The sequence below is a fragment of the Rhinoderma darwinii genome, chromosome 1, assembly GCF_050947455.1.
Source record: "Rhinoderma darwinii isolate aRhiDar2 chromosome 1, aRhiDar2.hap1, whole genome shotgun sequence".
Taxonomy (NCBI): Eukaryota; Metazoa; Chordata; class Amphibia; order Anura; family Rhinodermatidae; genus Rhinoderma; species Rhinoderma darwinii.
The window spans coordinates 644,566,947-644,581,512 of NC_134687.1; the positions used below are offsets into that span (position 1 = coordinate 644,566,947).

At 42.1% G+C, this 14,566-nt stretch overlaps 1 protein-coding gene across 1 annotated transcript in view; it reads left to right on the forward strand.

Moving 5' to 3' along the window:
• The window catches only part of LOC142676927 (uncharacterized), an 80,262-nt gene extending 66,579 nt beyond the window's left edge, over positions 1 to 13,683 (forward strand). Inside the window, 1 exon segment of the mRNA XM_075847242.1 lies at positions 10,483 to 13,683. Within this exon segment, the coding sequence (XP_075703357.1) occupies positions 10,483 to 12,050 (1,568 nt within the window). The 3' untranslated portion in view covers positions 12,051 to 13,683.
• Positions 13,684 to 14,566: the final 883 nt, after the last annotated feature.

A 14,566-nucleotide genomic window follows, 5' to 3' on the forward strand; every position in this document is an offset into this window, starting at 1 on the left:
TGACCCCACAGGTATTGTGTAAAACAGGGGTCTCAAGCATGCGGCCCCTGAAGCTGTCATCTGCGGCCCTCAGGACACAGCCGCTAGTATAGGCTCTGCTCCGGTACTCTGTGGAATCCCCTGACATCTCTGTCCATCTATGGACACGCGATATCTGGGGCTTCCCCAGAGCCAGAGTCCCGGACAGAGCGCTAATATAGGCTACGCTCCGGGACTCTGTGGAATCACCTGACATCGCTGTCCATATATGGACAGTGTTGTCAGGGTCTTCCCCAGAGCAGAGTCCCGGGCAGAGCGCTAGTATAGGCTCTGCTACGGCACTCTGTGGAATCCCCTGACATCGCTGTACATATATGGACACGCGATGTCTGGCAGAGGCGGAGTCCCGGGCAGAGCACTTGTATAGGCTCTGTGCCGGAACTCTGTGGAATTCCCTGACATCGCTGTCCATATATGGACAGTGATGTCAGGGAATTCAACAGTGTTGTCAGGGTTTTCCCCAGAGCGGAGTCCCGGGCAGAGCGTTAGTAAAGGCTTTGCTCCGGCACTCTGTGGAATCCCCTGATATCGCTATCCATATATGGACACGCGATGTCTGGCAGAGCCGGAGTCCCGGGCAGAGCGCTAGTATAGGCTCTCCTCCGGGACTCTGTTGAATTCCCTGACATCGCTGTCGATATATGGACAGTGATGTCAGGTAATTCCAGAGTGTTGTGAGGGTCTTCCCCAGAGCGGAGTCCCGGGCAGAGCGCTAGTAAAAGCTCTGCTCCGGCATTCTGTAGAATCCCTTGACATCGCTGTCCATATATGGACACACGATGTCTGGGGCTTCCCCAGAGCTGGACAGTGATGTCGGGAGCACAGCTGGAGTCCCAGGAGGAGTGCTACTAGCGCTCTGCCCGGGACTCCAGCTCTGGGGTTGCCCCTGACATCTCTGGTCATATATGTATGGACAGTGATATCAGGGGCTCCTCCAGCAGAGGAATCCCAGGCCAAAGCGCCGGCAATGCTCTGGCTGGGGATTCCACTCCTAGAGGGAGCCCAATGGAGCTATCTACTGGGGGTATGTGTGGCACTATCTACAAGGGGTGTGTGTGGCATTATTTACAGAGGGCACTGTGGCAGCATCTGCAGAGGGCACTGTGGCAGCATCTGCAGAGGGCACTGTGGCAGCATCTGCAGAGGGCACTGGCAGCATCTGCAGAGGGCACTGTGGCAGCATCTGCAGAGGGCACTGTGGCAGTATCTGCAGAGGGCACTGGCAGCATCTGCAGAGGGCACTGTGGCAGCATCTACATAGGGCACTGTGGCAGCATCTACAGAGGGCACCGTAGCAGCATCTACAGAGGGCACTGTGGCATTATCTACGGGTGGGTGTGTGGCAGTATCTACAGAGGATACTGTGGCATTATCTAGGGTTGTGTGGCATTATCTACAGAGGTACTGTGGCATTATCTATAGAGGGCTCTGTGGCACGATCTAAAGAGGGGCTGCCTAATCTTGACATTTGTGTGTCTGCCAACTGAGCCACCGGACTGCATTTAGTGACACTTAAACTGTAAAACTGGATTGTTGAAATAAGACCGTGGAGTAAACTCGCAAATTTCCTTTAAGTTTAAACCTAGCGCTATTATTTAGTAATGTAGTATTGTTATAGTAATGTAGTATTGTTCTAGTAGTTCAAATAAGTATTTGATTAACAATAATTTTGTATTGTATCAAATTTGAAAATAATGCGGCCCATCATCTTCACATTTTTTTTCTATATGTGGCCCACTTACCCGGCCGCGTTTGAGACCCCTGGTGTAAAAGATAATGCGCAGTATTTGGTACAGAGTGAGATTTTCTGTAGATATATGCCATCTCAGTGTCCAATATATTGTGCCCAGCATGTGCCACCGGAGACATACACCCCATAAACTGTAATGCGGGTTCTCCCGGGTTCGGAAATGCCCTACATGAGGCTGTTATTAGCTGCATGGGCACATGGCAGGGCTCAGAAGGAAAGGACCACCATTTGGCCTACTGGAGCTTTTCTGGTGCTAAGTCATGTATGCAGAAGCCACTGAGGTACCAGTACATTTGAAATCATCGAGAAGTGACCCCGTTTTAAAAGTGACACTCCTTAAGGCATTCATCTAGAGGTGTAGTGAGCATTTTGACCCCACAGGTACTGTGTAAAAGAGAATGCGCAGCAGATGGTGCAGAGTGAGATTTGCAATTTTCTGTACATATATGCCATTTCAGTGTCCGATATATTGTGCCCAGCATGTGCCACTGGAGACATATACCCCATAAACTGTAATGTGGGTTCTCCCAGGTACGGCAATACCCTGCATGTGGCTGTTGCCTACTGCCTGGGCACACGGCAGGGCTCAGAAGGGAAAGATGAGGGGGATAAGCTGTGCAGAGTGCATCAGGGTAAGTAAAACTGAGGTAAATGAAAAATCAAGGGATGTATGATAAATTTTAAAACACTCTTTCATACAGAGCCCTGTTTTTTTGGGACACATGTCACATTGATATATTGTGTCCTTCCTTATCTCCCTCTTTGAGCAGACTTTGCACCGCTTTTGACTTTTTTCCCTTCTTGCCAGTTTGGGTAACTTCTCCTGGAAAATGTTGCCCTGGTACTATGCGTGTGGCCTATCTTCCAGAGGTACCTGGTGTCCCCCCTTCCTGGTCCCTAAAGATTAGGTTCTTGATAACCACCTCTTGAAATTCCAGGAAAGTACCCCTCTGGCCTGCACATCGATGTAGCACGTACGCATGGTACAATGCTATGTGTATAATGTGCATGGCCAGCTTTTTATACCACACCCTCGGTTTCATCATGGCACTGTAGGGCTTCAGGACTTGATCTGACAAGTCCACCCCTCCCATGTACCTATTGTAGTCCAGGATGAAGTCTGGTTTGGGGGGTCTCTATACTGGTACTTCGTACAGATACAGGGGCACTGGTGTGGCCATGAATTGGTGTCAATACAAGGACATCTCTCTTGTCCTTGTACCTGACACACAATATGTTGCTGCTAGAATGTGCCCTGCTCTCACCCCTTCTGAGTGTTTGCCCAAGCAGAGTCTTAGGGAGATGTTTTTCTAGCAGTGCTGCATGCCACAGTACTTCTGGAAGCGAGGCAGTTGAAGAGAGCTGGTATAAAAATTATCCAGGTAGAGGTGGTAACCCTGGTCCAGCAGTGGGTGCACCAAATCCCACACAATTTCTGTGTTCACTCTCAGTAAGGGGGGCGGCATTCTGGGGGCTAAATACTGGTGTCCTTCCCTTCATAAATCCTAAATTTGTAAGTATATCCTAATGCACTCTCGCACAGCTTATACATTTTTACGCCATTCCTTGCCCTCTTACTAGGCAGGTACTGGCGGAATTGAATCCTCCCTTTAAAATGTACCAGGGACTCATCAACAGAAATACACTTCTCGGGGGTGTATGTTTGGGCAAACCCGGCACTGAAATGGTCTAATAGGGGTCTCAGTTTATACAAACTGTCAAAACTTGGGTCATCTCATGATGGGCACTGCTCATTATCAGCATAATGTAAGAAGCAAAGTATTGCCTCCTAACGCATCCTGGACATGACCATGCGGTACATCGGGGTGTGGTATAAGATGTCTGTACTCCAGTAGGTCCTAATGGATGGCTTTTTCATAAGCCCCATGTTCAAGTGCAGTCCCCAGAACTTGCCTAACTCTGCCGCGTCTACAGTAGTCCTCCTGTGGGATTGGGCATAAAATGATGTGGGGTTCTTTGTTATATACCGTTGGCCATATATATTTGTCTGGGACACCATAAGCTCTATAAATTCATCCGTGAAAGAGAACTTGAAAAAGTCCATCTCGTTGAGCCCTACCGTATTACATTTTTTCCTTGGACTGCCTGTGTACTCAGGGATTCGGGGCTCATAATTTTTTGGTGTGGTGGTTCAAATGGGGTCACTTCGCTCGGGGGTTTCAACTGTTGCGGGGTCACTTCTCTCAGGAGTTTCAACTGTGGTGGTGGTCCTGGGCTGTCTCCTAGGGGGTCCCTCCTCTTCATCGCTGGATGAGGAGGTTGACAAATAAGAGAGTCTAGCCATCCGACGAGTCTGTGTCAGAGGCAGGAAACGCATAGGCCTCTTCGGCAAAAAATGACCTTTGGGACATCTTTATTATTTATGTGCTTAGACACGTGTAAATTGTGTGCTTAGACACGTGTATTGTGTATACGGCAAAAAATACCTTTAGTAAACTTGATAAGAACAAAATAAAGTATACTTCCCTAACTAGAAGCAATAGACTGCTAAAACTTTTTTGTTTGTTTTTGTGGAACGAGTGGACTTCCCTGACACTAAACCTAACTAGGGCGAGGGCTCCGAACATTAAACCTAACTAGATTTTATGTGAATTTCCCTGACACTAAACCAAACTACGACGACGATTCCTTGACACTAAACCTAAGTGGTTTATTCCGAGCTTCCCTGACGCTAAATCTAACTACGGTGACGGATTCCTGACACTAAATTCCCTGATGCTATACCCAACGATTCCCTGACACTAACAACTGATTTTATGTGAACTCTACAGTGTTGGATCCCTAACGCTAAACCTAACTACAGTGATGGATCCCTAACGCTAAACCTAACTACAGTGATGGATCTCTAACGCTAAACCTAACTTTGGTGATGGATTCCTGACGCTATACCTAACTACGCTTTTTGACGGTTCCCTGAGACTAACTAACCCTAATACTAAACTAACCAGTTAAATTGTCTAAACTAACTAGCTGCTAACTTTTTAAACTAAACTTTTTTTTTAAATAGTTTTTATTATATTGTTTAAAGAAAAGAAAAAGAAAAAAGAATCCCCAGGGACCAAGAAATGTGGCCCTGAAGACTCAAAAGTGCTCAGTGATAGAGATCACTGACCAAAAACGTGGGTGACAAGAAGAACACAAGGACAGGATTTGGAAGTGGACAGGATTTGGAAAAGCCCCCAAAAAAAACCTAATATATTGTTTTGTTTCTAACTACTCTGCACTGACTCTCTCCAAACCTAACTAACTCCAACAGAGAGCGGGTGCGGCAGTATCTGAGGTCAGAGCAGGAAATAATGAATGTGATTGCTGCTATTGGTCGGTCGTCAATGACCAACCAATAGCAGCGATTGCGGAGGCAGGACCACTACAATTAGTGGTCCCGGAAACAGCAGGCATCACAGCTCGAAGAAACGCTGGGGGAAAATGGCGATGCATTTTCCCTAGAAAGTACTATTCTGTCACTGAGCGCTAGCGATGTTCTCCGCAAGACGGAACAGTACGTCGTGGAGCACGAAGGGTTTAACCCCAACATTGCCATTATGTGAGGGGAAATGATGAAGTCACTTATTATTAATGTGAGGCACAGGGTGTTATGAAATTAGAACCTCTATGTGCTTCACATTAATAGTAATTAACCCCATCATGTACCTCACACATTAACTCAATGTTGTCCATTATGACTGAGCGAGGTACTTGATGGAATCTCTTACTATAATGGGCAAAATTGGGTTCATCTGTGAGGGAATTGATGGGGTTAATTACTATTTGGCCTTATTCACACGGCTGTGTTTGGTCCGTGATATATGGTCCGTGATATATGGACCGTATGTCACATGCGTTTCCTGGAATGAACACCATTCATCAAGCCGGGCTCCTAGTATCAGTTATCTATAATGATAGGAGTCACTGCCTCCCCGTGGGAAACCTGAAAACATGATTACAGTGCAGGACAGTTTTCCCGTGGGGAGGCAGTGATAGATAACTGATGCTAGGAGCCCGGCTTCCTGAACAGTGTTCACTCCAGGAAATGCGGGCGACATTAAAAAAAAACAAAAAAAATGCAAAAAATCGCTCTTTCCTATACTTTAGCAGTAAAAATTATGTAACTTACTACATAAAATTTTTTCAACCCGAAACCGCGAAAAAAATAAAAATTCTCTCGTATAAAACAAGGCCTCACACACCTGCGTGAATGAGAGACAAAATGAGAAAAAAAATAGCTGGTCATTAAAGGGGTTTTCCCACGAGAGACTTTTATGACACATCCAAAGGATATGTCATAAATGTCAGATAGATGCAGGTCCCACCTCTGGCACCCGCACCCATCTCCAGCACGGGGCTCCCATAAACCCTGTTCAGACGCTGTGTTTTGCGGCTGAATGAGGAGTTTTCGACCATGAAAACGTTATATGGTCGTGAGTTACGTAAACAGCGTAACTCGCTAAACTACGCTCTTTCTTTATGTCCAATAGTAGTGAATGGCAGTTACAGAAGCAGCGTAACTACAATTAAGTTCTATGCGACTTACGAAAACAGTGTAGCTCCGCGAGTTACGCTGTTTACGTAACTCACGACTATATAACGTTTTTCATGGTCGGAAAACCCCTCATTCAGCCGCAACACACCGTGGCTGAACGGGGTTTAGGGGGCCCCGTTCTGAAGATAGGTGCGGGTGCCAGATGTGGGACCCGCATCTATCTGACATTTATGACATATCCTGTGGATGTGTCATAAATGTCTCTCGTGGGAAAACCCCTTTAAGACCTTTTCAGGCCTTGTCATTATGGGTTTAAAGGCCCCATGTAGTAATGCCTGTTATACCTTCGGTATGTCTTAGCCCTTTCCCGCCTCAGCCATTTTTCAGTTTTTCATTTAAGTTTTTCCCTCCCCACCCAGCCATAACTTTTTTTATTTTTCTGCCAAAATAGCCTTATGAGGGATTCATTTATTGATTTTTGTGGGGCGAGTTTTAGTTTTCATCAAATAAGGTACTGGGAAACTGGAAAAAGTTCTTTGTGGGCTGATATGGGGAAAAAAATAAATTTTTGGAAGTATTGTTTTATGGTGTTCACCATCTGGTAAAAATAACATGTTCTCTTTATTCTGTGGGTCAATACGAGTACAGCGATAATAAAGTTCTATATTTTTAAATATATTTTACTACCTTAAAAACAAGTATTTTCAAAAATTTATTTTGCTGTGCTTTATTAGCCTCCCTAGGGGATTTGCCGATCATCAGATCGTTTGCACAATGTACTGCGATACTTATGTATTGCAGTATACTGTGTTTTTTACCGCTTACTATTTAAGCTTTGCCAAAGAGCAGAAAGATGGCAGACCTCATTAGGCCCCTAGGCTGCCATGACATCCATCGGCATCCCGCGATCGCAAAGGGACGAGGCGAAGTGTTGTCAGAGTGGGCCCCATGCCCCTCTTTGTAACGGCTTAAATGTCTTTGACTGCAGCTTCTAAGGGTTAAACGAGTGGGATCGGACTTATCTCCGATCCTTCTCGTTGCACTGAATTGTGGGCTGTAATATGCAGCCGTCACATGCATTAAAAAATGCGTATGTGTTTTTACTGTGATTTACTGCGGTTCTTGCAGGTCACAATTGAGCATGGCATCAAAGGGGTTAAACAGGTGTAATCCAAGTGATAGTAGTGAGTATTGCACAGCCGACATCCACTTAGTATGGAGCGTGCTCAGCCTGTGACTCTTTAATGCCTGTCACATACATGAAGCTGTCCAATCGCTCGGTCAGCAAGCTTAAACTTACACCGTGTGTGTGTGTGTGTGTGTGTGTATATACACACACACACACACACACACACACACAGTGGGCAGTCCTCGACCGGTTGAGCATCATTTTAGGAGTCAATGGAAATTAAAAACCACATACATTTTGTTGATTTCCTTTGTACTTTTGTAGTTTATTTGGTTCTACCATTACAAATCCCCAAATAATAACAGCTGAGAAGAAAGATCCTCATTATAGTTCTATATTTAATATGAGGCTGGGACAAGAATTATTTGGAAACACACAAGGTCCCCATGACAACTCTGCACACAAGTCACAGGAGGACATGTTGTCTTCAGGATATTTCCGTAGTACAACCTTAGGCTGAAATATCAGGCAATGAGATCTCCGCTATAAGCTACTATACACTAAATAGCACATTTGGATCATGCCTTTATATGGACACTAACTTTTCAAACAACTTGTGGTAATCTAATAGTATACCTGATATACAGGGTGGGCCATTTATATGGATACACCTAAATAAAATGGGAATGGTTGGTGATATTAACTTCCTGCTTGTGGCACATTAGTATATGGGAGGGGGGAAACTTTTCAAGCTGGGTGTTGACCATGGCGGCCATTTTGAAGTCGGCCATTTTGTATCCAACTTTAGTTTTTTCAATGGGAAGAGGGTCATGTGAAACATCAAACTTATCGAGAATGTCACAAGAAAAACAATGGTGTGCTTGGTTTTAACGTTACTTTATTCTTTCATGAGTTATTTACAAGTTTCTGACCACTTATAAAATGTGTTCAAAGTGCTGCCCATTGTGTTGGATTGTCAATGCAACCCTCTTCTCCCACTCTTCACACACTGATAGCAACACCGCAGAAGAAATGCTAGCACAGGCTTCCAGTATCCGTAGTTTCAGTTGCTGCACATCTCGTATCTTCACAGCATAGACAATTGCCTTCAGATGACCCCAAAGATAGAAGTCTAAGGGGGTCAGATCGGGAGGCATTTCTTCTGCGGTGTTGCTATGGTTTTTCTTGTGAAATTCTCGATAAGTTTGATGTGTCACATGACCCTCTTCCCATTGAAAAAACTAAAGTTGGATACAAAATGGCCGACTTCACAATGGCCGCCATGGTCAACACCCAGCTTGAAAAGTTTCCCCCTTCCACATACTAATGTGCCACAAACAGGAAGTTAATATCACCAACCATTCCCATTTTATTTAGGTGTATCCATATAAATGGCCCACCCTGTATATATTAACTTTGTAATTTACTTTGTCTACTGTTATAACTTAGCTGTTTTATCCATGAACATTTTATTTGAAGTTATTGGCACTAGGTGAAAGACATATGGACGCTGCTGCTTATAGAAGTCTATAGAAAAGGTAGAGAAAGCAGGAGCGGGAGCAGTAGCACAAAGGCACAGATGCTGATGCCAATAAAAGTCTTTAAAGAGTAGAGGGGGAGCTTAAGCAGAGAGAGGAGACATAGGCTGCAGGTAAGAGTTATATGTCACCCCAGTGCTAGATTTTCAGCTACACTGCTTCTTACTGCTGTATGATGTGCTCTATGCTGCTGCAGCTTCTAATGGTGTACTACAGAGAGATAGTGGACTAGGATGTCTCTGGTCTGTCTGCGCAGTGTATAGAAGACATTATAGCAGTTAGACTCCACCCACTACCTCAGGGAAAACTGAGAATTAAATGTAGAGCCTGCAGAGGGAAAGCTGCTACAAGAATGCCAGATACAAGGCATGTAATGGCCAGAAATAGTGTTATTTCTCCTGTACACACACATACATTATTCTGAAAAGTCCTCTAAAAATTAGGTATGCTTTAAGAGTCTTTAAGACCTTTTCAAAGTGGGTTTAAAGATGTGGTTTCTTTATATTGTATTAAATAAAAACAGAGCAATGATTATTAGGAAGCACCTATTTTAACCAGTTGCTGTCTGCCCAGAGACTATAAATGTCCTGGTTGTCCACACCTATCTCTGCAAGCACGTTTTGAAACCTCCAGCAGAGTTTTCTCCTCTCTGTCTCTAACACTCCATCAGAATTAAAAATATCACTTATTTCATTACACAATATTGAAGGCCTATATGTTCTGAGAAAAACAAGACCAAATAAATATAGGTTGGGTGAGGAATCGAACAACAATTTGCTATTAAATTGTCAGATTACTAAAACTTGAATGAGGCCACTTCTTTTCATTATGTTCACGTTATCAGTACTTGATAGGACCCTCTTTCCCCTTAGAACAGCCTGAATTCTTAGTGGAATGATATAAGATTGTACTGGAAATCTTTATTACAGATTCTGATTGATAACTTCACTTGTTTATTCCACTGCATCCCAAAGATGATCTATAAAATTAAGATCTGGTGACTGTTCAGCCATTAGGATATACAGACCACATTGTCATGCCAATAAATTCAGCCTGAAATGTGTGCTTTGTCTCATGACACATTATCTTGTTAAATGTAGACTGTGGACACTATTAGATTCTGTAACAATATTAAGTAAAGATGTATGTCTAATTATTATTTAAAGGGACAAATGTGTTGGTAGAGAAAATGCTTCATTGCCAGACAAGGTTCTGCTTTTCATGTCAAGCTTTATGTAATAAATTAAAAGTGGAGGACTGAGTGTAGACCAGAATCCTGGACATTGTCATGGATTTTTGTCTAAAGTGTTATACAAAGCATTATAAGGCTGGAATCTCATATAGTTTTTTAACTGAAGCCAGGAGTGGATTCAAAAGAAATAGCTTAAACTTCTTCCTGCTCGATCCACTTCTGACTTTGGCTCAAAACACTGCATGCGTGTTTCCAGCCTAATATGAATGTTATAAATTTGTCAACTTTTCTATTTTGAAACAAAATGATAAAACAAATTTTTAATCCGAACAGAAAATCCCAGTAAGAACTCTGAGGGAAACTTCACATTATTGCTAAATTATAAAGTAGAAGATGAAGATATCATCCAGCACTCTTCAGGAGAAAACCTAATTATCCTTAATGTACATCCAGGACTTCACAGTAAAGACCTATCCTATAATTTCACTAATCCTGAGGAACCTTCTACTGCCCAATCACAGATTGCTACCACTAGTACAGCTCAGAAATGGGGTAAAAGGTTTCAATGTGGTAAACAGTTCACAAAAAGCACAGGTCTTTTTACAAAAAAAAGAATTCTCACAGGGGAGAAGCCATATTCATATTCAGAATATGGGAAATGTTTTTCAGATAAATCAGATTTTGTTACACATGAGAAAAGTCACACAGGAGAGAAGCCATATTCATGTTCAGAATGTTGGAAATGTTTTGCACGAAAATCAACTCTTGTGGCACATGAGAGAATTCACACAGGAGAGAAGCCATATTCTTGTTCAGAATGTGGGAAATGTTTTACAGAAAAATCAAGTCTTGTTAAACATGAGAGAATTCACACAGGAGAGAAGCCATATTCATGTTCAGAATGTGGGAAATGTTTTACAGTTCAATCACATCTAGTTACACATGAGAGAATTCACACAGGAGAGAAGCCGTATTCATGTTCAGAATGTGGGAAATGTTTTATAGAAAAATCAAGTCTTGTTAAACATGAGAGAATTCACACAGGAGAGAAGCCATATTCTTGTTTAGAATGTGGGAAATGTTTTGCAGTTCCATCACATCTTGTTAAACATGAGAGAAGTCACACAGGAGAGAAGCCGTATTCATGTTCAGAATGTGGTAAATGTTTTACAGAGAAATCAAGTCTTATTGTACATAAGAGAAGTCACACAGGAGAGAAATCATATTCATGTCCAGAATGTGGGAAATGTTTTGCAGAAAAATCAAGTCTTGTTAAACATGAGAGAATTCACACAGGAGAGAAGCCATATTTATGTTCAGAATGTGGGAAATGTTTTACAGTTCAATCACATCTTGTTAAACATGAGAGAACTCACACAGGAGAGAAGCCATATTCATGTTCAGAATGTGGAAAATGTTTTAGAGATAAATCAAGTGTTATTGTACATAAGAGAAGTCACACAGGAGAGAAATCCTATTCATGTCCAGAATGTGGGAAATGTTTTGCAGAAAAATCAAGTCTTGTTAAACATGAGAGAATTCACACAGGAGAGAAGCCGTATTCATGTTCAGAATGTGGGAAATGTTTTACCTATAAATCACATCTTGTTAATCATGAGAGAATTCACAAAGGAGAGAAGCCGTATTCATGTTCAGAATGTGGGAGATGTTTTACAGAAAAATCAAGTCTTGTTAAACATGAGAGAATTCACACAGGAGAGAAGCCATATTCATATTCAGAATGTGAGAAATGTTTGACAGAAAAATCAGATCTTGTTATCCATGGGGGATGTCACACAGGAGAGAAGGCGTATTCATGTTTAGAATGTGGGAAATGTTTTACTAATAAAGGCAGACTTCGGGCACATAAGAGAACTCACACAGGGGAGATGCCATTTTGATTTTCTTTGTATAACATCTTCCACAAATACAACTTCAATTTTGGAACTCCTCAGAGAATTCACAAGGAGTAGAAACTATAATCTCGTTTAGAATGTGGGACATGCTATAAGAGAAAAAAAAATATTTTAAGCACATCAGATTATTCACAGACCGTACACAGCCAATAACAGTGTTTGTCTGTTTTTCTGGGTGGAATTAGCCTGGATCTGCCAAACACCCAAATTATGTCTACCTCTGGTTAACTGAGCGTGTAATACAACATTTGACTTAGATCCCAATTACCCATACTATATAAGCAGCGCCTTTCCAGAGGTCCAATTTGTGAAAAGTAGAGCCTTGTTTACTTACAAAGCAGAGAAGCTGAATTGTCGCCATGAACCTTGCTTCTTATTGCTGTATTCATAAATTTCCCCACAGTGTAGGAGAATCCAGAGTGACAGTAAGGACAATGTAAATGTTTTGTTTTTAACATTTATGGACTTTTTTATTTTTGACTTTCATTAAAACAGTATAAAAAGGTGACGGTGATGGAATCAAACAAAAATACACTAACAAATTAACTTTGCAATTGAATAAAATAAAGATTCACAAATCCTTTTTTCCATAGAAGGAAATGTCATAAGTGTATTTATCACTACCTTAAAGACCTAGAATTCGAGTCTGTGTCAACTGCCCCGAAATCACGCCCATATGTGGTGACGAATGGCCACACAATTTTTCTTTTAATACCACAATATTTACCGGCTAAATCGTGTGTCAATTTGTCACCTATGTGGGTATGGTTGAGGCTGCTGCTCCGTCTGTTCTTACCGTCAGGGTAGATTCACTTGCGGCAGATTTGTAAAATAAATATCTGAAGCTAATATCGTTTCATACATCTGAGTGGGGTTATTTCTGCAGCATGCACATAGATTCTGAAATCAACATTCAGATGAATAGGACAGCCACAGCCATTTCTGACACAAAACTGCTATTTATATTCACACATGCAGTTTGGCTCAAAGAAACGCATGAAAACCTGAACCTCAAAGCCGGAAGTGGATTCAGCCTGAAATAGAAGTATAAGTCCTTCATTTATATTTCCCATTTATTTTTAATAGACTATTGGCTTTGGCAAAAAAAATCTGCATGTGTGATTCCAGCCATAGAGAGGATCTAGGAGGAACGTGTCTGATTTAAACATCTGACGTTTGGTTTGTGTGGTATCACCATGCTGTGATCCAGAGCCCTCTGAAGCCTTCAGAAAGGTTATGGATGCCTATGATTCAGGAAAGGAAAGATGACAAAACTATAAGGGTATGTTCACACTGAGTTTTTTGCAGGTAGAAAATTCTGCCTGGAAAAATCCGCTCTGGTTTTGCACCATGCATTTTTGACACAATTTTTTTTGCAGTTTTTTTTTATAGCTATCTTTATCAGGAGGATGGAATAACCGTGAGTGTTTTTTGACGAAAAACGCGGCAAAAAAAGCGTTTATTTCCATCTCCCATTGATTTCAATGTAGTTTTTGAGGCGGAAAACGCCTCAAGATAGGGCATGTTGCTTCTTTTTACCGCCAGCGTTTTTTTTGCTCACAGTGAGAAAAAAACGCCTTCACCTCATATTGAAATTAATGGGAGTCAATTTCAGCCTTTTTTTGCAGCAGTTTTCACGGCAAAAAACGCGGCAAAAAAACTCTGTGTGAACAGGGCCTTAGATGTTAATCATTCCACTGTCCAGAAAACCATCTACATGTGGAGATTTCAGACAACTGGCAATTGGTCCAGGCCGGTCTGTCTCCGTAAGATCAGCCTGAGAGCAGAACACAAGATGCTGAGAGAAGTTTCTTAGAACCCCAGAATATCTTAACACATGCAGATTTTGCCACTCTTGTCTACCATATCAAAAATGCAGCAAAAATGAAAACTACATGGGGTGTGCCAAGAAATCCTTAGCTATCCAGAAAAAAACATCAGGGCAAGACTATAGTTTACTCGTGAACACTTAGGAAAGAAGAATAAAAAAAACTATTGTCCCCAGTACCAGAAGACATGTTTGCCAGAAATTATAGACCGCATTTCACCAGAAATAAACTAAATTACTTGAGAGCATGGTGGAGGAAATGTTATTGTTTGGGGCTGCTAAACTGCATCAAGACCTGGGCGGCTCATCCTCCTAGAATCCACTATGAATTCTACATTGGCAGAGGCTGTTTGAGGATAATGTGGGACCGTCTGTCAGAAAGCTTTAAGTTCAGCTAGAAGTAGACAATGAAACATGGCAATACCAGTAAACCCACCAAGGAATGGCCAAAAAAAAAAAAAAAGAAGGGTTCTTGAATGGCCAAGTTAAAGCCTTGTTCTAAATCCTATCAGGATGCTGGGGCCGATGTCAAACTGGTTGTGCATGTTCCCCATGAAAGTAGGAAATACAATCTCCCATATAAAAGACTAGTAGATTGTAAAGCCTCATTCACAGTTGCATATTTTGGTCAGTATTTGACATCAGTATTTGTAAGACAAAACTAGTAGTAGGT